The following is a 26,590-nucleotide window of genomic DNA, read 5'->3' as shown; positions in this document are numbered from 1 at the left end:
AGCTCCTGAGGAAACCAGAGTTGAGTGTGCTCAAACTGGAAAACCCAATCGAGGTCCTGACCACCACCACAAGAAAAGTGTCTACCTCTCAGCTGGTTGGCGCTGGATAATGAGAATACAGCCTTGTCAAGTATTCCGAAACTGAAACGGGATCTCACAGCAGTACATCCATCAACGCCATCGAAAGAGAAAAGAAAATTGCCCAAAACTCTGGGGCACGAAAAGTGGGCATCAGTAACTGGCTTTCGACACGATCGACTGTCAGTGTTTATATTTGATTATTTGCTAAACATGCAACCATTAATTATTTTATGCTAAAATCCCCAAGTAAAGAAGGCTTGCGACGTCTCTTCAACAGTTCTATTCACTTTGCCAGATTCACTGACTTCATATAGCATGCCAATCATGAGTAAGAAAAGTGCGGTTTTCTTCCAAAGGCGGCCATCTTGGAAAAGCAAAAATCTTGTAAGTTTCAGTTTCAGTTTCAGTAGCTCAAGGAGGCGTCACTGCGTTCGGACAAATCCATATACGCTACACCACATCTGCCAAGCAGATGCCTGACCACAGTGTAACCCAACGCGCTTAGTCAGGCCTTGAGAAAAAAAGGTGAATGAATAATAGATAGCGTAGATAAATAAGTAAATAAATAATAATTATAATATATAAAAAAGGGGTAGTAATAATTATAATAATAAATAAATAGATAAATAGATAAATAAGACAACAATGATGATAAAAAAGCAAATAAATGTAAAACATGAAGACACACATTCACACATACACCCACACATGCATAACAGATAGCCTATGCACCAAACATGCAGTTTCACAGATATGAAAGCAGTCAAATACACATAAACGTACATGAGCCCCAACACACACACACACACACACACACACACACACACACACACATTACCCTGCACCTCCTCTACCCCCCTCCTCCACGCACTCACACACACACACACACACACACACTCACAGAGATGAACACTTACAAGCACATACACATACGCCCATATCCCCCACCCCCACACACATATATACAGAGATATATATATACACACCCGCACGTTCCAATATCCTGTTGCTCCCACAGTGTAGGCATGCATACACTCACTCACCTCATCCTGTACCCCCACTCCCTTCCGCACCCCCATCTCCCCCTCACACACACACACACACACACACACACATACGCACGTGCACAGAACTCTCCTGACACTTGTGTACACTTACACCCTCGCGCATGCGCAAACGCACTCAAAAACACAGACCCCCCCCCCCCACACACACACACACACAAACACACACATACACACACGCACAGAGGCTGCCACTGATTGGCCGCAAGAGGGATGGGAAAAGATCTCTGATGCCAAGAACGTGGCGTCTAGTGTGTTGCTCAGTCTATTGTATTTTGAAAAGCCCACAGAGACTGTTCCGTTTTGAAGAAATTCGCGCAATGTTGGTATGGAAATGATGCCGATATTTGTTTGATTTGCAAGGCATCGTGCTCTACCTTTCATGTTAAACTTACGGCTGCTCCCTCTCTCTGCTTTTATTTCTTTGAGGCGATCGATGGTGTGATGGCCTTGTACCTGTTCTTTTTGATATTCTTTGACTTTTCTGAGGATTTCCGATTTTCCTAGATGTAGGCCGCTCGTTGGCGTTGCGTTACCAGCAAGTCTGTCAGCTCGCTCATTTCCCTTAACACCTGCATGTCCCGGGCAGTGTGACCATGTGAGTTTTTTAATCTGAAAGTTGCGCATTGCCTTATGCCAATCTGGGCTTCCCATTCCGTTTTCAATTTTCTGTATGAGGTTCATTGAGTCCGGTTAGAATCATGGCATGTTGGTTTCCGGGCGTATGGATGGACGATAGCCACTGGAGGGCATGTGTCACAGCTTCAACTTCCATCGTTAGGCTGGAGGTTGTGACTTTGTAGGCAGCATTCTCTTCCCTAATTGTTTTTCCATTTTGTTTCGCAGTGAATCCCCAACCGGATTGGTCTTTGGTGACTGAGCCATCTGTGTATATGATGATGTCCTCTTCTTTACTGTTTTCTTCTATGAGTAGTTTCACTTCCGCATCAGTTTTGCCCTCTGACCATTCCCGACAATGTCTTCCTAGAGTGGGTGAAATGGCTGTGTTGAATAGATGGTTGAGGTTTTCGGGGGTTTTCTCCCATTCTTTTGTTTCTTTCAGGTCTTGTAGTCGGCATACTAGCTGGATTGTGTCTTCTGCTTGCCCCATCCATGATCTTCCTCGTTCTAGACGGCTGCCTTTTGGTTCTTTGACTGCGTCATGCAGTGGGTTTTGAGGGTTTTCTAATGGTTTGAAGTAGGTTTCTGGCCTGCACTGAAGGAAGGTCAAGCAGGTATCGCATGGTTTCTGTGGGCGTGTCTTTTGTTGCTCCAAGGATCAGCCCCATAGCTTCATTTTGAACTCTTTCTAATTTTAGGAGGTTGCTTTGAGATGGTGTTGTTAGCCCAAGTCCGTAGTCGATCACACTGAGGACGAGTGATTGGTATAGCAGGAAGAGGTGGCGTTGTTCAATACCTTTGGTTGCCATTGCTTTTAAGACTGAAAGGCCCTTTTTGCATTTGAGAACAGTATTTTCCGTATGTTGTCTGAAGGTCAGCATCCTGTCGAAGTGTATTCCTAGGTAGCGTATGCACTCAGTTTTCTCGATCTGAATCCCGTCAAATGACACAGGTGGTGGTGATTTGCTCGCGGTTCTGTTGTTGAGGGTGCACAGCAACGTTTGGGCTTTCGCTGGATTGATGGAAGATCCTGTGTCTTTGCACCATTGAGCAATATTGTTTAGTTGTTTCTGGACGGCTTTTGTTATTTTCTGAGCATCTTTCGAAGTTTTGAAGACCAGGCCATCATCCGCAAGAGTAAGCACCCGAGCTGTTCCATTGTTGTTTAAGTCTGCAAGACCCTTCGTGTAGACATTGTAGGGGACAGGAGAGAGCAGAGACCCTTGTGGCAGTCCCATGGATAGTTTAGAAGTTGCAGACATCCAATCTCCGAGGCGTAGGACGACGGTCCTTTCCTGAAGCGCTGCTGCTATCCATCTTGTCAGTGTCAAACTTACTCCATACCTTAGTAGCAGCTCCATGAGGTGCGCAAACTGAACTTTATTGTAGGCATCTTCAAGGTCGATTGCTACTACTAGTGTTTCTTCTTTTCTTTGGAATCCTTCATACACCTCATATGCAAAAGCAGCTGCATTTTCCCATGTGGACTTGCCTGTTCTGTAGCCACCTTGGTTTGAAGGGAGAATGTGCCTGTGTTCAAGATCCCTTGCAAGTTTCCTGGCTATCATGCGTTCCATGAGCTTTCCAGCAATGTTTTGCATGGTAAGGATCCGGTAGCCGCTTACCTGACGATGGTCCTTTCCTGGTTTTGGTATGGGTTTTAAGAAGCTGTGTGTCCAGTCCTCCGGCACATGTCCATTGTGGAAACTGTTTTGATATAGATTGAAAAGTTTGCTTCTGTCTTGTTCCGATAGTTCCTTGATGTCCGAGTAGCGAACTTTGGGCCAGGAGCCGATTCTTTCTTGCATTTAGCTATTGCTTCGTTTAGGTCATCTATTGTCAAGTCATCATCGGGTCCAGTCTGCATAAGGGTTTGGTTTAACTCCTCAACATATTTCTTTTCTCATCTAAGTTTCTTTGATCACTCTGTTGTATGAAACGTTTGAGCAGGGCGGATCCTTTTTCTTCGTTTGTCTTGAGCTTGGTTCCGTCAGTGTCTACCATGTCTGGGGTTGTTGTTGTGCACGTTTTCCCTTCCATGCGACGATAAAATTGCCAGAACTCTGTCAATGTTGAGTCATAACTGAGTGTCTCGCAAAACTGTTTCCACTTGTCATTTTTGGCCTCTTGAGCAATGACTTCAAACTGTTTATTTTTTTCTTTCATTTTTGTTTCAATATCTTTGTCCGGAGATGGTTTTGTTCTTTCTTTTTGCCAAAGTTTGACAGCCGCATGTTTTTCTATCCAGGCTCTCTGTGTGTCGGTATTCCACCATGGGGGCTGAATAGTTTGCATCCTGTTCGGTGCCGTTTTTTGTGTGTTTCTTCTGCGTCTTAATTTTTCGATGACGGTTGTCTCTTTGGTTTCATACTGAAATGTATCACGCGGTTTCATACAGGGTTTATCTGACAGTTTCTGTAGACTGAAAACTACCGGGAGGTGGTCACTGTCTTGGTGTGGAAGCGTCTCTGCATTCATTTCTGCTCTGAATTTTGGAGATGTTAGAGCGATGTCGATCACACTGTCACTGTCCCCTTGTCTTGTTCCAAGGCGAGTTGGGGATGTGGTTGTTAATGGGCTAAGAAGAATTTCCCCTATCATTCCTTCAAGTGCGAGTCCTTGTGGGTTGGTGTTCCGCTGGTCCCATAACTTCGATCTTGCATTAAGGTCTCCACAGATGATGACTGAGTCTCCAAGTTCGTTCTCTATTTCCTCAACAACAAAAAAATCTTGTAAAACATGCTGAAATATAAAATTCAGATAGTGTGAATTATTTTTGTTATCTTAATCAATTTTGGTAACTGATAAAAACATAAGGCACGAAACAACCACAATTATGCCTCATGCGTCCTTTGTTATAGTAATTTACGAATCTGGTGGCGGCCATTTTGGATTTTACGCAATGACTCAAATTGCTCAACATTTACGACTTGGCTTCCAATGGATTTGGATTCAGCACCCAAAAAAATAACGTAAATTCAACAACAACAAAAAACAACAACTAAAGTATGGCGCGAAAAAGGGTATTCTGGTTATCCTTGGGGCGGCTTTAGTGTGGTTTTTGTTTCCGACAAGCCATTACATTTAGAATTGAAGATTGTAGCATTATTTGTGAACAAAAGACAAAATGACGTAAACCTTAAAGTCGAACTTGGCTGAGGAAGGAGTAGAATAAAATCACTGATATACATGTTTATGTAAACACAACAGACATAATATGTCAGTGAATGATACAGGGACTTGGTTTCATATATATTTAGAGCATTTGTTTTGAAGGGGCTTTCATTCAAATTTTGAATGGTGTTGAATGGTGTCGCGCCATATGAATTTCATCAACAGGACACGGTTGCTATAGTAAAACTGCCATCTGCTATATGTGCTGTAAGTTACGCTATAGTCTTCATCATAGCCAGCTGAGCGTTCGGCTACATATGTCTTACAATGTTATGATCAGGTTACTGAGTATTTTCATTTTGTGTAATTGAAATGTTCTTTTTTTTCTCACCCCATCATAAAATGTAATATATTCTTACCTGAATGTTTTCTCTTTACACGATAATTCAAATGTGCTTGTGATCAAGGAAGGATGCGCCAGTTACTCATTTGTCTTTTGATTTGATATTTGCTGATGAGCATTTGTCTCTTAAAATGTTATAATCATATTACTGAATACTTTCCTTTTTTTACGATGATTTGAATGTACACACACGCACACACACGCGCACGCACACACGCACACACGCACTCGTGCGCACGCACGTACACACAGACACACACACGCACGCACGCATACACACGTCATGTCTTGATGTAAAAGGAACGGTATGATACACATATTTTTCTTTGGAAATGAACCAGTATTTACAATTGTGACTCATGAACCCTGGCGCAGTAGTAAAACTTTGTATCATACGTAACATGGAATCCATGTGACCCAAAATAACTTTCCCAACATAGATGTTTGAATTAATGGGTTTATAATAATGCTAATAATGAATCTATCATGCAATCTTTAGCCCATGCAATGAAATTAAGCAAAGTCTGCACAGTATTATGTATTTTATTAATGATTACACAAAACCTTATATGTAACATGGAATCCAAAATGCCTAAACTAACTTCCCCATCCTAGATGATATTATCTTTTCAGAAACACTGCAGGCACTCCATTTTCACAATAATTCACCCCACTGCTTAACTATTCAAAATACTACTGTTCATTTTATCATGAAATGGGAACAGTATAACTTATATCACTTCAGTGACAAAGGTTGTCCTCTTTATCTGAAGAATTGTGATAAAAGCACTGTATTCTTTGTACATTTTATTCGATCAGTCAACAGAAAACTGATTAGCTTTATCCTCATAGTGAACAAATCTGTAAGATTACTGCAAAAGAAAATGTAATCAAAGTAAAACTTTGAGAAAAAATCCCAACAAACAAAAGACAACAAATTTTGTTATCCGCGTAAAGCAGAACGGAAGAACATGTATTCCGTGTCCGACTTCATCTCAACCACTTCTAGACGTGAAATGCTTCAAACTTACCATTAGAAGATCAATCCCAATCAGTTGATAGTTGTTTTTTTTCTCTCTCAGAACCTCCATGATGTAATATGTAGCTGTTTGAATTAAATTCTGCAAAGCGAGAAGCACGTAGGGACTGACGTATCTCGGTTGCAACGATTTTTTCATTCCACACTTCGTCTGTCATGTGAACTGATAAACTACATCATTTCACGATAAAATTCACCAGACAGCACAAACCAGCATCAAGGTAATTAAAGGGGGTGATTTTCTACTTCAAACATTGTCGTTTGGAACTTTCCATGCAACGCGTCTTCAATTGAAAGCAGTCTTGTCGAACAACATGAATTGACTTGTTTAGAAATCTTACGAATATCACCGCATCTCGCCATGTGTCAGAAACAGTGATGGTGTCTAAACTTAATCAGATGAGAGAAAAATGCATAAACAAACCATAACAGCAACGAAAATAACATACACAGTTTATTTTCAAACAATGTATCAACCACTGGGTGCGAATCAACATATCGGAGAGTTCCGTGTAATAATGTACATTTCACACGCTGTTGGAAACAACACCTTCTCAGGTGCCGTGTTCAAACACACCTGATTGAAGGGTGTTTATCAAACTGATTTACGCTTTCCCGCGATGAATCCGCACGATTTGTGTGAAAATAGTTCTAATTTTGTTTACATGTATACTTTTATTGGGAAGCTTAAATGTACAGAAATAACACAGAAAAGGCCAACTCAAAATCAATATGCGACTAATTGCATTTAAATAGTTGAACAAACATTTCTACCAGAAAATAAGTGTGTGTGCTGTCGGAGATATATGAGTTGACCACTTGTTGCAAGTAAATAACGTGTAGTGTATTCATGTGCTTGCCTTGAATGAATTAAAAAAAAAAAAAAAAACACGTCAAGCGGAACGGGCTGTTTACGGCTGTCACGCGCGTCTCAAGCGTAATATTTCGAACTTAATAAATATTATTGATGACAGATGTTTCATTAGGACAAGAAATAAATGTAGATCAGCTCTACATGGAATTATTTTTGATATGGTTTGTACTTGTTTGTTTCTGACCACTTGATTTTCAGACACAGTGCCATGTCACAAAATGGCGCAGAAATTTTGGATGTTTTTAGTAATTTCAACACATTTAAGACATAAGAACAAAACAGATTCGCACAAATTGTTGCAGATGTTTCTTTATTTAGTTGCAACCCTGATAACATGCGAAACATTTGAATAATCATTGTAAACACATGTGTATATTGAATTAGACTGAGAGACCCCCATTTTCAACGAGTTCTAGAGTCTGACCCATTTTCATCTTCTATATATTCCAGGCAGTCTTTGCTCTTTATCTGATGCACTTCATTTGCCACCCTTATACTCCAGCCAGCTGCATTCTCTTTCCCACGTCAAACTGACGCCAACTGCGCCAGGGTTCAAGAGTCACGTTTGCAAATACCGGTTTACTTCTAAAGAGAAATATGTATATCATACCGTTCCTTTCACATCAAGACATGATGTTGGTCGATTTTGCCATCATCTGCCTTCCATACTTTCTGAATTAATCGTCTGAATAGTACTCCAACACTGTTCATCCAAACAAACCTGGTTAACACGTATTTATGTATTTATATTATACACATTAATGAGCGGAGCATGACGCATTTTGTGTGCATTGCGTAAAATGTCAACGAAATTGTAGGTATACTTAAGAACTAGAACCACTTAAGAAGAATTTGCCTTTGTAAATTCACCTTTGCAGTCGGTATGATACTGATTTCATTCTTTAAGAAATGTCATGAACTGGAAAACATAAAAAAGAAGAAGAAGACAAAAAGAAGCAAATTTACGTCTTCTATCAATTTGATATAAAATACATGAAATTGGAAATGTGTGCTTCTTTTTGACATTTGGACCTAACGCAAATTTTAAATTCCTTTGCCTATACCCCCCAGTGTGTGTGTGTGTGTGTGTGTGTGTGTGTGTGTGTGTGTAGATAGGGGTGGGTAGGTGGATGGAGGGTGCGGGGGGTGCGCGCACGTGTGTGTGTTTGCGGGTGTGTGTGTGTGTGTGTGTGTGTGTGTTTGTGTGTGTGTGAAGGGGGGATACGAGCGTGTGTGTGTGCTCGCTCAAGGTGACAGTGTCTTGTCATGGACGAGAAGTCATGTGTTATGCATCGCGTTCCCAGGGATGAGCTGTACTGCCAGCTGTGCAAACAACTGACCAACAACCCCTCACGGAACAGCTGTATGCGGGGCTGGGTGCTCATGACTCTCTTTGCTGCAAGCTTTGCGCCCTCAGAAAAAGTGAGTAGTTTATGAAACGATTTGACAACCTGAGATCGAGCGAGCGAGCGAGAGAGAGAGAGAGAGCGAGAGAGAGAGCATACGGATTAACCCTTTCACCGCCAAGCTCGAATTAATGCACAGGCGTGGTAGAGGACCCATGTCACTGAAAAGTGACCATTCATTGGTCTGTTACACATGAACCTACTGCTCTTAATGTTCGGTGGTAGGATAGTCCATGTTTTCTATACATCGCAGGGGGAATCCCCAGCTATTCGTAGCCACTGTCTTTTCTGCTATATAAGTATCCATATCATTCATTCATTCATTAATGATTCATTCATTCATTCATTCATTGTTCATTCATTCATGTCATGACTAAGACCCTAAGACCATGGCCGGAGTTTGAATGGCGGGGTAAAAACGGTCATATACATAAAAGCCCACTCGTGTTCACACGAGTGAACATGGGAGTTGAGGCCCACGAACGAAGAAGAAGATTGGCCCAGTGTTGCGTAACAGAATGTCATAACAGTACAAAATATCACGATTGCAACATTTGTTCCACATTGTCATATATTAATGTCAGCCGCGGTACAATTTGTCACACATGAATACACCGTTTTCCGTCGGGTCTGACTCGTCAATTGTGTAAAGTACAGTTGAAAAGGTGGGTAAACAATGACCACTACCACAGACACACAAGGCTTAGTGGTTAAGATGTCCGCCAGGGGAGTGGAAGCTCTCAAGTTCGACCCCCAGCTGAGTTAAACCAAAGACTTTAAAAGTGGTGTCCTGGCATAGGTCAGAGATCACTGTGACATAAATTGCAGATTTTGACTACTTAACAGCTTATCAGTGTGTCATGAGTACTACTGTACCTTGTACAGTGTAGATGACCGGTGGTCAGTGACAATGGCCACTGGTCACTTTGACTTAAAAAATCAAAATTTGTCTCTTAACAGCTCATTTCTGTCACCAGAAAATTTCTGCACCCTGTATAATGCAGATGACCAGTTGTTAGTGCCATTGACCAGTGGTCACTTTGATATGAATTGCAGGCTTTAACTATTTAACAGCTTATCAGTGTCTCCTGTGTACTACTGTATCTTGTACAATGCAGATGACCAGTGGTTAATGATAATGTCCAGTGATCACTGACCTGAAATGTCAGATTCTGACTCTTCAGCAGTTTATTACTGTCACCAGATAATGTTGTACCTTTGATACTGCATATGACCAGTGGCCAGTGCCACTGACGAGATGTAGATTTGACGAGATGTAGATTTGACAATTTACAACTTATTAGGGTATTCTGAGTACTTCTGTACTTTTTACAATGGTCAGAGGTCATCTGCATTTAATAAGGTTTGTTTGCTTGTTGAATGGGGTTTTACGTGCCTTTCCGCAACTAGGCGATCTCATTGCGCACGCGCGCGCGTGTCTGTCTCTCTGTGTGTGTGTGTTTTATGTCAAAGTGACCAGCGGCCATTTTCACTGACTACCTGTCTTCTACATTGTACAAGTTACAGTAGCACTCACGACACACTAATAAGCTGCTAAGTAGTTAAAATCTGCAATTTATGTCAAAGTAATCTCTGACCTATGCCAGGATACCAGTTTTAAAGTATCAGCTGGGGGTCGAACTTGGGAGCTTCCACTCCCCAGGCGGACATCTTAACCACTAAGCCATGTGTGTCTGTGTAGTAGTGGTCACCTTTTCAACTGTACTTTACTCAACTGACGAGTCAGACCAGGCGGGAAACGGTCTATTTATGTGGGATTAATTGTACCGCAGTTGACATAAATATACGACAATGTGGAACAAAATGTCACAAATGAGACAGATTGTAATGTTTTGACGTTTTGTACTGTGCACACCGGTACAAAATGTCGTAATTGTGACATTTTGTACCGTTTTGACATTTTGAACCGCAACAGCCCAGTTCTTTCCTTAGCTGTGGCCACAGACTCCAGTGCTGCGGTCACAATGCCCTGTCCCTGACCTCTAGTCCCCCACCATCCTCCTTCCTCAGCTCAAACGTTGACTTTTTCATGTTAGTACTTAAGGTGATTGTTCCCCTTGAATGTGTTCGGTGTGGTCCAGGCCTTTGGTTTCTTTATAGACAGCCCATACAAGCCATGGAAACTCCTACCCTCCTGTGTTCAGACATCCATTCCTTCATCTCTGCCGTGGATATAACCAAGCAGCCCACAGTTTCATTTCTCACAGGGAGGCAACAGACTTACTGGATGCTTTCAACTGAAACTGCAGCCAACAGAACAGTGTTACTCGCTGAATAACGTTGGCGCTGTCTTTTGCGAGGGACTGAATCAGGCTTTCCTCGCTGAAGGAAGGGAAATTGTTGTCTCAGGACGGATTCTCATATTTCTCTGTGCCCAGTACCATGTTTTCATTTTATATACTCCGTAAGGTGGCCCTTAGACGTGTCCAGTTTCCAGGCCACACACCACCTGCCCAGGATGGGAAGGTGGGCTTCATAACTTCTCAGACCCCAGTTACTTCCCTTGGCGTGGTTTTGTCCTGCGCCGAGATTTACAAGAAATTTTGTTTGTTTTCGGGAGTCCATTACATTCCGTAACATAAATCAACTGGCGTAATATAAATGTCTCTATGACTAAACCTCACCATGACTGCTGAGGTTCAACTTTTCTATTTTCATCGCATATTTAGTGTGATTGATTTGATATGTTCAATTGTCCTCAATGCGTTTGCATAATTCAAGCCCGACAGGTTTAGAAATTCGGGAATGCATGGCGGTAGTCTAGCTCACAGAAGGGTAGCCCTACACGAGGCGTGTATAATTTAATTACTCACTGTAGAAACGCTGCACGATGAACAAAAAAGTGTAATCACAACTATTGTTAAAATCCAGCAGTTCAACTACTTAACCAAACATCAACTAATTAAGTAAGCAAACAGTTCGCCATGTTTGGAAAATGTCTGCAACTGCTATCAGCACAGTGGTCACCCGGAAAGAGTTCAACATGACATGTTCTGTTTATTGACTGTGGTTTTATTTCATTTGTAGCATAAGTCTTGTTAAGATTTAATTGACAAAATTGATTCTGATTTCAGTTCACTCACACACACACACACACACACAGACACACACACACACACACACACACTGACACACACACGCACAGAGGAATACATACACATGCGCGCGCGCACACACACACACACACACACACACACACACACACACACACACACACATACATACACACACACATTCACACACACACACTCTCTCTCTCTCTCTCAGTCTCAGCACACAATCGCGCGCACAAATACCCACCACCACCACCCCACATCCACCCCTCCCCTTCCTGCCCGAACGCCTGATAGCTGCCTATCAATGCTAATGGCATATACAGCAATGTGCGTGCTCAGTTTGCAGAGTGTCTGGCCAGTTTTGTGCTGGAGGGACCCAGCGAGGTGTCCCTCAAGGTGGACAGGCTCCTCAGACGGACCTGTGCGGTGAGCACACGGGCACAACCTCCCAGCTGGCTGGAGTTTCAGGTAACACTCACACACACACACACACACACACACACACACACACACACACACACACACACACACACACACACACACACACACACACACACACTACCTATCCAGGTGTGGTTTTCAGGCTTGCAAGAACAACAAGCCGCTGTTGGTGCCCGTGACGCTGATGAACGGGTTTCGGACGCTGTGTGAAGTGGACTCGGCCAGCACAGTGCAGGAGGTGTTGCACAACTTGGCGGTCAAGATGGGGCTGGATGACCTCACCGGCTACTCCATCTTTGTCACTCTACATACCAAGGTGGCCCACTTAGAATGGCACGTGGTATCGAAAACTCTTTGTGTGTGTGTGTGTGTGTGTGTGTGTGTGTGTGTGTGACTAAAATAGAATAGAATAGCGACTTGACACCTGTTCACCGACGGGGAAGGACGTGTCCCGATTTCTCTCCCGACGCTGAAATGGCATGGGGCGGTGCAATCCAGTCGCTGACAGAGCAAAAAGGAAAAGAGAAAAGAGAGAAGAAAAAAAAAGAAAGAAAAAAAAAAGTGATGTTACTTGAAACGGACATGTATATTTGCCAGCTTTGGTTTTAGAAACAAAATCAACTAGTGTGTGTTGTGAATTTTCATACAAGTCGCCTCCGAGAAATTTGTAAGGTGAGATCTTTGTATGGATTAAGTGCGGACTGCGAGATTAAGTATGGCGCTCTGTTCGTGAACGAAGGGTGTTACGGTGTAGGCCTTGTGTGTTTTATTTCATTCTGTTGTGTCATCGTGTGCCATCATTCGTAAAATTAAGCAAAAAATGGAGGAAAAAGGGCGAGGGAGAAGGACAAAGAAAAGGGAAGAAGAAAAAAAGAAAGAAAAATAACAGTCGAGAGGGCGGAGTAAAAAGAGACAGGGCAGTGGAGGTGGAGAGGGAGACAGTGTCGAGACAGATGACTTATATTACAACCCATTAATACGGGAGGAAGACAACAGTTACACGAGAGAGATCAATGCGTAAACGAAGAAGAACAGACTGCACAAACCCAGGACAATCAAAGATTACCGATTTCACCAGTAAAGATCAAGACGAGCAAGAAATGGAGTAAAGAAAAAAAAAAAAGAAAAAAAAAAGAAAGAAAGACGCAGAGTGTACTTATTGCTCAGCTAAACAGGATAGAAAGTAACATCCAAACAAATAAGCGGCAGGTTGAGACACTGAATCTTCAGACTGAGAAGGTGTTATCGGAAATATTTGAACTCAGAAAAGAAAAGGACTTTTTGAAGAAAAAAATGCGCACACTTGGAAAAAACAACAACAACGAAGACATTATCGATGATGTTGAAAGACTGGAGAAAAAGGTTAGAAAGGAAAAAGAACTCCGGAACACTTTGAAGCAGTACACAAGAAAGGACAATATAAAGATAATGAATCTTCCAGAGGATAGTCGAACAGAATCTTCAGAAGAAACAGAGGAAAAGGTGATCAGTTTGATTCGAAGGGGTATGAAAATAGAATCCTTTCTGGCTGATCACATTAGTGTTGCTCATAGAGTAGGGCCATTTAAACAACATCAAAACAGACCTGTTATAGTAAGATTAACAACAAGAAAGATTAGGACAACCATCTTCAAAAAGAGAAAGGAATTTCACAGTAAAAATACAAATATACGGATCCATGAAGACCTGACAAAACTAAATTCACAAAGGCTGTACGAGTACAGAAATCTTCCAGGAGTTTTGTCAACATGGGCGTTTCAAGGAAAATTATACTGCAGACTGGACAACGGGAAAACAATATATGTTGAAGATGGCAACAAGAGCAAAATAGAAGAAGCCTTGGAGTCTTCCTTTGACAGATACTCCCGATCTCGCCCTTCTTCATCCCAGCAGTCTAGGCAGCACGCATCTTATACTTCTCAGTACCGCCACAAGGAACAGCCCAGTCAGCAGACAGCCAAGCCAAGGGACCCAGTAGTCCGGTTGTGGAACGAATTAAATAAGGCAAGTTAGGAACAAATTGTAACAGTTTGTTTTATGTTGTTTTGGGATAGTACCTATTGTAATAAAAACATTGTGAAAAATGGAGATTGATTGAACTCTTTGTTTATAATTTTGATGAAATGACGTCACAAATGCCCTATTTCTACAGTAGAGCTGCGCTCAGTGTAAACATGGCCAAGTAACCAATCGTTGGATAGGTATCGTTATAAATCAGCAGAATTTAAAATAATTTAGCGTGTTGATTGGGAAAATGTGCCATATGTGTATAATTTCGATGAAACTGATGATATAACATGCTCTATTTTTAGAACAGGTTTGCGGCCAGTAAAACATGGTCGAGTAACCATTCATTGGAAAGGTTCTGATATACATTGTTTTTAATTAGCGCCATATGCTTGCAGAATTCATATATATATATATATGTATATATATATATATATATATATATATATATATATATACCCATATTCAACAAACTGTGAAACAGTTTAGCGGTCAGTTCAAAAGCATATGGGGTGGGCCCCACATTGCAGCTTCACTTCCTTGTTGCCGTGTGTTACGCGCGTGATCACAACCTTTTCTGGCGCACGATTATGGCTCTTTTTTTCAAAATACTATACACTCCCGAATACAAACCTAGCAGCCTTTTGCTGTATAAATGAAGAGAAAGGGCAAAACATGAACTATGCATTTAGTATGATACTAAACACCTTTTAGCTGATCATAATGCTGCAGTGATAGAAAGAACATGACCAAAACGTAAGTATTTCGGCTTCCTTCAGCATCACCTTTTGTTCTCCTTAAAACACGGAACAGTGAAATAAAATCAACCACAACAACAAAAACAAATCGATGAACAAATAAATGTTATTGAACAGCTCTGGCCACAGTTTTCCTGTCAACATTTTAATTATGGCATTCGGTGCAAATATCACTTCCAGCAACTGCTGAAGACTAGATCCTGCCATGATCATCCTATGGAACGAAGAAAGTTCATTTCTGTATGAAAGCCGCGAAATCGTAAGACAATGGAGTGGAGTGGGCTGCCATCTGGTTCACCGGTTACAGTCATCCTGGACTTCCACCAGAGAGGTTGATCAAAGGTGATGACTGGAGTCACATGGAACTGGTTTGCCAATGCTGACAAGTCTGTGGGGTCCACATCAATCATGGGTAGTAAGGTGAAGCAGCTTCGTCCTGTGAATGGGCCATCACACACTGCTTGCACAGTTCCTGACCAGCCTGGTCGCGGAGAGCGTAATAGCCGTGAAATTTTCCACAAGAGGTCAATGAATTTTTTTACGGCAGTATGACTGACATCAAGACGACCATATTCTAACTTCAGCTCAGAGTTGGAAAAGTGAAATATTTTTACTGGGATTTTCCAAGTGCGTTTCACTTTCTCAACCGAGGCAGTTTGGTCCTTTCTGATGGCTCTGTTACTGCTGTTGGCAGGAGTGTCAGCAGCTATCATTCCCATGCCATGGAAGGTGCCAGTCCCATCAATTGTTTGGATGTTGTGGTCCACAGTGCCACAAACTGCGCATAACTGGTTGGGGTCAAACCTTCAGTGCCAACGCCTTGGGTCAGTGCTGCAGACTGCTCAAATCTCTTAACTTCAGCATATGAAGAAGAGAACCCTATTTTCTCAAATTGATCAATATTTCGAACCGATCAGATGATGAACTTCAACTCCAAGACCTAATGTAATGGTGATATTACGACCTTTGGTCTTGCTACTTGGATGTTTGACCAAGAGAAGCGATCTTCAGTTGACAATCTTTTGTTGTTGTTGTTGTGAAGCAGACAATCAAGATGAGTTTGACTGATGGTTGAAGGTATTCTAAGTTTTTATCCAAGCTAGCAATGTCAGAACTCAGTGGGTAGTGCTCTTTCGATGTGACCATGGCCTTGGTGTCTGACAGGAGAAGTGAAGCAGCTGTTTGAATGATACGAAGTTTTTCTGTTTTGTCATCAGTCTTTGTTTCTTTGGAAAAGTCTTTGATAATCTTTTCAACAGTTGTTTTGAAAGTAACAACATTTGCTTTTCCTCTAATTGATGTGATAATGATGGTTTCCTCCAAAACAATCCTGTAACTTTTGTCGTGGGTTTCTTTTCGTGTAGGGTTCTTTTTTTCTGTCCAGGTTTCTTAAGAAACTGTCGCATTTTCTCTTGGAGACCTGTTAGTGTGATTTGTTCATCATCATTTTCCACCAGAAACTGTACCACTCTGAGAAATGCAGCTTTTCACTCTTCATCAGCTGGTCTACCCTTTCGTGTCGGATGGTTTAAATTCCCGTTGTTGATGGTTCAAGACAAGCGCTTTGTGGCGTCTTTTTTGTTTGTTCTAAAATTGACACTATATTGTTGGTGATACATTGCATCTGCTGCATGCAGATCGTTAACAGACTTAATACAGTTTCCTACGGTCTGTGCCCACTGGTCGCCCCTCTCAAAACATTTCTCCATGCGACTTTTTTCACATACTTTTTTTCACATTCATAAGACAGAACGGCGAACACTGTGTCTGTGTCCTTACTCTATCATATGTTTCCGACTGCCCAAAGTAAGAAATTTTGTTCTAAATGGTTTGTCAACCTTTCTTCGGAGTTTAACGGGCGAGTGTTCTTCAGTTTTTTCTTCATTATGTTTCGCTCAAAGTCACTAGTTATTGAATTGGCGTTTGTATAATCGTGTTGGCATTTTTGTGAAGTCTCTGTCCAAGATGAAATGTGTAATTGCCCCCTCTCTCAGCATGATGCTTTCTGGAGTCCTTTCACAGCTTCTTCTGACTGAATAGTCTGCACTGTGTTGTCACCATCATGTTACAGTTCTACACATAAGATACAGCAATGTCCCACAAGTAAGAAAAGAAGGAAGTGGGGAAAATCAACTCTTTCTTTCTACCAGTCATCTCATTTAGTGTACGCTTACCATATACGAACTTTTTCCACACAAACTGCTGTTTTCGCTCTTTTCGCGTTTTAATTTTTTTAAAGATATAATAATGTATTACTTTTTACGTACTTACCTACAATCATCTTGTGATAACTTAAGACACATTTCCAGTGTTTCGCTGAGTAAGAAATACACACACACACACACACACTCTGTCTCTCTCTGTGTGTGTGTATATATATATATATATATATATATATATAGAGAGAGAGAGAGAGAGAGAGAGAGAGAGAGAGAGAGAGAGAGCAATATAACTTTTTGACGGAAAAGCCGTTCCATACAAAAAACAATTGCACACTGCCAGCGCTTTGCTTGCCAGCTTTAATCTATGCTGTTGTTTTTTAGAATTATATTTTCCAGTTACACATGACATGTATCAAAGATAAGTTCATTAAAACACTTGTGTTGCTGTATTTGCACACTAGATGTAAAAGATTACCATTTTATTCACCAGAATAAGCTGTAGCAGACGACGACTCAGCGTCCGCCATCACTTGTTTATCTTATCATTTCCTCTGAGCGGCGTGGCATTCTTGCTCTGACCTCGGGGTCAGCGCGCTGCCTTGTGTATGCCGAAGTATGGCTCTCCTTGCGGACTAAAAAGCATCTTGGTGAAATGAATTATCTTTTATTTAATTTTAATCCACTTTCCCGTATCTCCCTTTTTCTCCTTTTTGGATATGTTGTTGCTGATGATTTTTAGAGTGGACTGAAGCAAAAAAACTGACTGTTGCAATTTTTTCCTTGGAAAATCATTCCAAAACCGGACTACAGCCAAGCGAGGAGGAACAACCCAGTCAAAGAGGTCAACTCAGCCAACAAAGATAGGCCAGTCGGGGAGAACAGTGCACCCGGAGTGGGTGGCCTAGGCCAGAGGAACAGTCCAGCCAGGGGGTGCGGTCCAACCATGAGGGGCGGTCCAACCAACAAGGGCGGTCCAAGCAGGAGGGACAGTCCAACGGGCGGTCCAATCTTGAGGGGCGGTCCATCCAAGAAGGGCGGTCCATCCAAGAGGGGCGGTCCACCCAAGAGGTACGGCTCAAACAGAAGGGGCGCTCCAGTCAGGAGAGGCAATCCAACCAGGAGGGACAGTCCAGTCAAGAGAGACAGTCCAGCCGGGAGGGACAGTCCAGTCAAGAGAGACAGTCCAGCCGGGAGGGACAGTCCAGTCAGGAGAGACAGTCCAACCGGGAGGGACGCTCCAGCCACAGCAGAGTGCCTGTCGGTGACTCTGGAGAGGATGATGACCCAGATATGGTGACCGAAGAGTATGACGAAGCGACCGAGTAAATTAAGTTTTCTTCTGGCTCGCTTTGTGTTTTTGATGACTTCTGTCCCTGATGTCCCTTTATTTTGTCATGAATATTCCATGAACCTGAACACACATACATACACACACGCCCACATTCGCGCGCGCACACACACGCAGGCACATGCACACACGCACACACACACACACACGCGCAGACACGCACGCGCACACACGCGCGCGCACACACACACGCACTCACACATACGTATACATACATGCGAGAAAAAGGGGGAAAAGAAAAGGAAAAGAGTAGGAAGAAAAAAGAAAAAGAAAAAATGCTAATAATATTCGTGAAAAACTGGTTGCTTGAGTTTCTCGGCTTTGACAAAAAAGGGAGGGAAAAAGAAACAAAGGAAAAAAGAAGAGAAAAAAAAAAGACAACAAAAAAGTGAGCATGAAGAAAATATGAGTGCAGGGAAAGAAATACTGGTCTGATGCATATTGTCACCATGTCTCTGCTTTTGCCCTTTCCCTCCAAACCCCCCTCGCCCCTCCCTTTTTTTAAATTATTTTTTTAATTTATTTTTTTAAAGAATTATTATTCAATTATTTTAATTTATTCTTTATTTCTATTTTTACCCAATAAAACAAACACAGAAGTAAAACAATTAGAAGAATGCATAGAAACACAATTGGAAATTCAGAATAAAAAATGGAAGGTATACTTCTACGCTCACGAGCTAGATGGATATCACAAGGAGAAAAAATAACTAAATATTTTTGCAACTTAGAAAAACGACATTATGTCAGTAAAGTTATGAGTTTCAGATGAAGGAAAGGAATTATTTGATCAAAGTGACATTGTTAATGAAGGTAAAACTTTTTATGAAAATCTATATAGAAAAAGAGAAGTAGAAAATTGTGAAATTGAAGATATTGTACTTGATATCCCAAAACTATTACCCGAAGAAATAATTAAATTGGAAGGTAGCATTACTTTAGAAGAAGCAAGCTATGCTCTTATGAACATGAGCAACAACAACAGCCCTGGCACTGATGGTTTTTCGGCTGAATTTTTAAAGTTTTTTTTTTTAAACAGTTAGGTCCTTTAGTCATTAGGTCTATAAATTGTGGTTATGAAAAAGGAGAGTTATCTTCAACACAAAAAGGTGTAATCATTTACATTCCTAAAGGAGATAAACCTAAGGAGTACATTAAAATTTGGAGGCCCATTACACTTTTAAATGTTGTTTATAAGATTGGTTCTGCATGTATAGCAAATCGTCTTAAATCTGTACTTCCCTCCCTCATCAACACAGATCAAACTGGCTTTTTGTCAAATAGATACATGGGAGATAATATTCGGCATGTATATGATATTATTCATTATCTAAATTATAATAAGTTACCTGGTCTACTACTGTGTATTGACTTTGAGAAGGCTTTCGACTCTGTAAATTGGAATTTTATGTTGAAAGTTTTGAAAGCATTCGGGTTTGGTCAATCTGTCGTTGGGTTCAAACTTTTTATAATAACATAAAATCTACTGTAGTTACAAATGGACAGACTTCCTCATGGTTTTCAGTAGAAAGAGGGTGCCGTCAAGGCGATCCAATATCACCTTATTTGTTTTTGCTTTGTGTAGAAATTCTTGGATTAATGATAAGAGAAAATGACAATATTAAAGAGATTTTGATTAATAATGATGTTCATAAGATTTCACAATTTGCTGATGACACACAGATGACATCAGAAGGTGATGCAGTATCCTTTCAGGAAACAAAGAAACGATAAGCTCTTTTGGGAACAAATCAGGATTATGTATGGACACTGAAAAAACGCAAGCAGTATGGCTAAGAAGTAAAAAATCATCAGCAGTTAAATACTTACCTCACTTAAAAATGGAATGGATTCCACAGAAAATTAAGATTCTTGGAATCTGGTTGACAGCCGTCTTGGATAATGTTGAAGATCTTAACTATAATGATAACTTTTCTGAAATTGTAATGTTATATGGAGTTTGAATTAAGATACTGATTACACCAATTGGAAGAATAGCTGTACTGAAATCTTTGATCCTATCTAAGATTATCCAGCTATGGTTATTTTTGTCAAATCCACCCGATACTTTCATTTGTAACTTGCAGAAACTATGTTACAGATTTATCTGGAATAAAAAGCAAGATCGTTTAAGTAGAAAAACTATTATAAAAAGTATTGAGAAAGGAGGTCTAGGAACACTGCTGATCGAGGAATATCGTTTTCTTCTATGAACATTGCTGATCGAGGAATATCGTTTTCTTCTAGGTTTTTACTGAAGATTGCTTCCAAATGTCGACTAACATTTCCTGCAAGTAGGCCTATACTGTCTCCTTTTGTGTTCGGGTGAAACTTATCTTGTTGATAGGTCGCCTTTTCTCCCACGTTTGACTGGAAGATCGAACTAAGCATCTAGTCATTCGGACGAGACGATAAACCGAGGTCCTATGTGCAGCACGCGCTTGGCGCACTGAAAAAGAACTCATGGCAACGTGCGTGTTTCTGGCAAAAGTCTGTTGAAGAAATCCTGTCGGAGAGGTACACAAATATACATTATGCATTGGCCGGACTAAACGCGTTGAGTTATGCTGCTGGTAAGGCATCGGCGTAGCAGATGTGGAGTAGCGTATATCGATAAATTGTTTTGTCCGAACGCAGTGACGCCTACTCGAGAGACTGAAACTGATACTGTAGATGGCGACTTCTCTGTAGGTTATCGTGCTCCAGGAAGGACACGTTATTAGCGTCGTGCAGGTTGGTGATGACCAGGGCATTGAACTGCTCCACTGTGTGTCAGGACATTGGACTTCGTTGCAGTTGTTTTACTGATTATAATTTTTGTTTTTTTGATCGTTTTTTACCCTGTGTTGTAACCTTTGTAACAAGGTTGTTGCATGTTTATCAGGCTGTCATATTTTTAGGTCGTTGATACTGGAGCGAATTAGTATGGCGTCTGCATGTTCTGAATCGTGCATACTGTTTGAGGAGAAATGTTCAGTTTTTGACAATCGTTTCTCAATGATGTCCATACCTCAAAGAAGGGCTAAGTCTGTCTGCACGTACTCTTTTCAGCACTGAGTCGTGGAACAGGGTAATTTGTGGGAGTTGGGGAATCGTGTGTGTGTGTGTGTGAGAGAGAGAGAGTCAGTGTGTGCGTGGTGTGTGTGTGGGGAGTCAGGTCAGGTCATTAGATCTGCTACTGGTAACCTGTAATCCAGTACAACCTGTTCAGGGTCGGGTTGCCGGCGACTAAACTGGCACTCCCACCACTCCCTTCTGGGACTCGTGAGGCGGGTGGCTAGACACCCTTATGGAATTAAAAACGAGATCCATAAAAGGGCGTCGGCTCAGGAGAGCCACCGACGGCCATCTGGCTCCACCGTGCTGTGTGCATGCCACACGCAGTTGGCCCCCGGGGTGTGTCTACCCATGCATGCGAAGTTTGGATCCGGCAGAATCTGCGGAAGAAACCTATCGGTTCAACGGAGAGGAAGGCGGTTACAGCAACGCACTGTGGAGTGCAGAGAGCAAGATAAGACACCGAAAGGATATTTTGGTCATCCACTGCATCCGTGCTCATCCTCCAATCGTATCGACTTAGTCTTGCCACTGGAAATTGGTGAACCCGGACGAGAGAGCGAGGTCGACGTTGCGCAACTCCTCTTCACTTTAAACAAACTCATCGCGCAAGTCATCAGTCATCCTTAATGACCTTTCATCCTTCATCCCTTCATCACCCCCAAGTCCTGTGGCGACAGGCGAGCGACGAAACGACAGGTGTGGGTGCACTGGCAGTCGCAGCTGCAGACCTGCACGCAGGTAGTTCAGGCCATAGGGTCGTTCTTCATCGACAGGAGCAGCGATGGAGTTTGGCAGCCGTCTGAGCGTCTGAGGAGCCCTCTTTAGGAATGCACTGCTCACCTCCCTGGCATGAGGAAGGGGCTAGAAAAAGAGCCCTAAAAATTGCCTGCTCATATCACCCTGGCCAGCATACCGCGGCTGGCGGGGACCCTACATCAGCGGTCGAAACAAAGAAAAAGAAAAGAAAAAAACAAGGATCGTTCCTCTCACCATTGGTGCTTGGAACATAAGGACTCTCCTGGACAGAGATGACGTGTACAGACCCCAAAGGAGAACGGCACTAGTTGCATCCGAACTCGCCAGATACAACATCGACGTCGCAGCCTTGAGTGAGAGTCGGCTTGCAGGCGAAGGCGAGCTCTATGAACGGGGATCTGGTTACACCTTCTTCTGGAGTGGACGAAGAAGTGAAGAGCGACGTGAGGCTGGCGTTGGTTTTGCAGTAAAAACAGCACTTGTCAGCAAGCTAGCTGGAATCCCAAAGGGAGTCAACGATAGGCTTATGACCATGAAACTCCCACTGGCATCTGGCCAGAAGCACCTCACCATTGTCAGTGCCTACGCCCCAACCATGACCAACCCGGATGAAGTGAAGGCGAAGTTCTACGAGGACCTTCACTCTGTCATTGCTGATATCCTGAAAGCAGACAAGCTTCTTGGGGACTTCAATGCCAGAGTGTGGCTCTGACTACATCTCCTGGGATGGAGTGATTGGAAAGCACGGCGTGGGCCACTGCAACCCAAATGGATTGCTTTTGCTTCAGACCTGTGCAGAGCACGAACTGCTGATACCCAACACAGTTTTCTGCCTCCCTACCCGTAACAGGACGTCATGGATGCACCCTCGCTCAAAGCATTGGCATCTCCTCGATTACGTCATCGTCAGGAAAAGGGATAGGCAAGATGTACGTGTGACGAAGACCATGTGCAGCGCCCAGTGTTGGACAGACCATCACCTTGTAGTCTCGAAGCTGAATATTCGAATCCAACCCAAGAGACGCCCCCAAGGCCAGAAGGCTCCAAAACGGCTCAACATCGCTAAGATGAAAAACATCACCATCAAACAGACCTTTGTGGAGCTGCTGGAAGATCGTCTGGAATCCGCCTCTCTGGACAACCAGAATGTGGAGTCTGACTGGAGGACCCTGCGCGAGCTGATCAATAGTACAGCTTCAGAGACCCTGGGACCCATGACCAAAAAGCACAAAGACTGGTTTGGTGAAAACTGTGATGAAATCAAGCAGTTTCTGGATGAGAAACGCCGTCTGCATCAAGCCTACCTGAGCAACCCAAAGTCCACATAAAAAAAGGATGCATACAATGCCATCCGCAGGACTGTTCAGCAAAAGTTACGTCAGATGCAGGATAAGTGGCTGAGTGACAAAGCAGATGAGATCCATGGATATGCTGACAGGCACGATATGAAGAGGTTCTATGATGCCTTAAAAGAAGTCTATGGCCCCACATCCTCAGGATCATCCCCCCTCCTCAGTGCAGATGGGAATACCTTGATCACCGATAAGGAGAAAATTCTCGAACGCTGGGCTGAGCACTTCAACAGTGTCTTAAATCACCTTTCCTCCATAAATGATGAAGCCATAGACCGTCTCCCACAAGTCCCCATCAACGAAGCACTGGACGATCCGCCAACACTTCTTGAGACCCAGAAAGCAATCCATCTGCTATCCAGTGGCAAAGCACCTGGCTCAGACTCCATACCAGGAGAGGTCTACAAGGATGGAGGCACTGTGCTGACTGAGAAGCTCTATCAGCTGTACTCACTCATGTGGAAAGAAGAGACGATCCACCAGGATTTCAAAGATGCATCTATCATTCACTTGTACAAGCGAAAGGGGAACGGCAAGCCTGTGATAACCATCGGGGCACTTCCTTGCTCTCCATCGCAGGCAAGATACTTGCCAGGATCCTACTAAACCGCCTCACACCACACCTTGACCAAGGTCATTTGCCTGAGAGCCAATGTGGATTCCGGAAAGAGCGCAGAACCATCGACATGGTGTTTGCTTCAAGGCAGCTGCAAGAGAAATGTCAGGAGCAAAATGCTGATCTGTTCTCCACCTATGTCGACCTTACTAAGGCCTTCGACACCGTGAGTAGAGAGGGACTGTGGAAGATCATGGCCAAGTACGGATGCCCTCAGAAATTTATTTCCTTGGTCAGCCAATTCCATGAAGGCATGCAGGCTCGAGTCCAGGACAATGGCGAAACACCTGCTCCTTTTCCTGTCACAAATGATGTCAAGTAAGGCTGCGTCCTGGCTCCAACACTGTTCAGCCTCATGTTCTCTGCAATGCTTACTGATGCCTTCAGAGATGGCGATGTTGGAATCGGCCTAAAGTACCGAACAGATGGCAAGCTGTTTAACCTCAGAAGGCTTCAAGCAAAAACGAGGTCATGACAGACATCATCAGAGACTTTTTGTTTGCTGATGATTGTGCCCTCAACGCTGGATCTGAAGCTGACATGCAACTCAGCGTCGACAAGTTTGCCACTGCCAGCAGGAACTTCGACCTTACCATCAGCACGAGGAAAACTGAAGTTCTCCATCAGCCAGCCCCAGGGAAACCCCACGTTGAGCCCAACATCACAGTCAACGGTCAGAGACTCAGTGAAGTGGAGCGGTTCACATACCTTGGCAGCACACTGTCACGAAATGCGACCATCGACGATGAAGTGAACGTCAGGATTGCAACAGCAAGCGCAACCTTTGGTAGACTCTATGCAAATGTCTGGAACAGAAGAGGCATTGGTCTTGAGACCAAGCTAAAGGTCTACAGAGCAGTAGTTCTCCCCACACTACTGTACGCCTGCGAAACTTGGACAGTGTACCAACGACACGCCAAGAAGCTGAACCACTTCCACACAACATGCCTCAGGAAGCTACTGAACATCAAGTGGCAAGACAGGACCCCAGCCACGGAGGTGCTTGCAAAAGCCACCCTTCCCAGCATCTTCACCATCCTGATGCAGTCCCAGCTTCGCTGGGCTGGACACGTGGCGCGCATGCCAGACCATTGGCTGCCCAAAAGGCTCTTCTGTGGCGAGCTGCAACAGGGGAAGAGATCACACGGAGGTCAGAAGAGGCGCTTCAGAGATACTCTGAAAGTCTCTCTGAAAGCGTTTGATAACAACCCTGACTCCTGGGAGGAATCTGCAGTGGACCGTGACAAATGGTGCGCTGCTGTGCACAAAGGCGCCAAGTTGTGCGAGGCCAACAGGACTGCTGCAGCTGTTCAGAAGAGGCAGGCCAGAAAGTCACGGGCAAACAAGCTCCCTGACAATGATATGCCTGTCTTTGTCACAATTGTCGGCGAACATTTCGTGCGCAGATTGGACTATTCAGCCATCTGCGCATTCACAGACAGATTCATGAGCATCCCTCCCCGCCTCCCCACCACCAACCTCCCCCCATCCCCCTGCTGGATGACAACGATGGTCATCATCGATCTCGATGGACACACACCATGGGGGTGTGTGTGTGTGTGTGTGCGTGTAGACAAACTCTAGCATAAAAAGGAAGTGAAACAACCATGCATGCTCTTTAGTAACTTGAAACAGTCATTAAAAAAGTCATCGTTTCAATAGATTCATGGAATAAAATTATAATCCTTTATTTTGAAATTGAGATTTTGTTAGTTCTTTTACTTTCAAAGGATGTTTTCCCAAATATTCCTTTCCAACGCAGTTATGGCTTTATGTCTCCGAACTTATTCACCGTGTGTATGGTCAGATCTCCTGTCTGGGGCACGGGATGCACCGGGTCATGGACGCCATTTCGGAATGCGAACAGCACACCAAGCAGATGGGCATGCGCGAAAGCAACTCTTTGTGGCGCCTCTTCTTCCGGCGGGAGTACTTCACACCATGGGACGCTATCGTGTTGCAGACAGATCACGTCAACACTGACCTCATTTATCAGCAGGTCATGCGGGGAATTTCAGTTGGAGAGTACAAATGTGAAAAGGTCAGACTGATTTCATTCAGTTGATTTGTCAGCTTGTGTGTTGGCTGTGTGTACGACCGTCCGTTTGTTGGGGTGTCTTTTGATGAGTTATCTATTGATGTGTATATTGATGGGTGTCTGTAGATGGGTTATCTGTGGATGGGTGTCTGTGGATGGGTGTCTGTGGATGGATTATCTGTGGATGGGTGTCTGTGGATGAGTTATCTATTGATGTGTATATTGATGGGTGTCTGTGGATGGGTGTCTGTGGATGGGTTATCTGTGGATGGGTGTCTGTGGATGGGTGTCTGTGGATGGGTTATCTGTGGATGGGTGTCTGTGGATGGGTTATCTATTGATGTGTATATTGATGGGTGTCTGTGGATGGGTG

The 26,590-nt window shown here is 43.1% G+C and overlaps 1 protein-coding gene across 5 annotated transcripts in view; it reads left to right on the top strand.

Annotated features, from left to right (window-relative positions):
* The window catches only part of LOC143289055 (unconventional myosin-VIIa-like), a 226,551-nt gene that overhangs the window by 35,175 nt on the left and 164,786 nt on the right, over nt 1-26,590 (top strand). For 4 of the 5 annotated variants that reach the window (XM_076597869.1, XM_076597870.1, XM_076597867.1 and 1 more), the window contains exons 8-11: nt 8,501-8,618; nt 12,019-12,147; nt 12,263-12,436; nt 25,987-26,220. In XM_076597869.1, the coding sequence (XP_076453984.1) occupies nt 8,501-8,618; nt 12,019-12,147; nt 12,263-12,436; nt 25,987-26,220 (655 nt within the window). The remainder of the gene's footprint in view (nt 1-8,500; nt 8,619-12,018; nt 12,148-12,262; nt 12,437-25,986; nt 26,221-26,590) is intronic. The other variant, XM_076597871.1, reaches the window with a different exon arrangement.

The sequence above is a fragment of the Babylonia areolata genome, chromosome 13, assembly GCF_041734735.1.
Source record: "Babylonia areolata isolate BAREFJ2019XMU chromosome 13, ASM4173473v1, whole genome shotgun sequence".
In the NCBI taxonomy this organism is placed as follows: Eukaryota; Metazoa; Mollusca; class Gastropoda; order Neogastropoda; family Buccinidae; genus Babylonia; species Babylonia areolata.
This window is presented reverse-complemented; position numbering and strand designations above follow the sequence as displayed.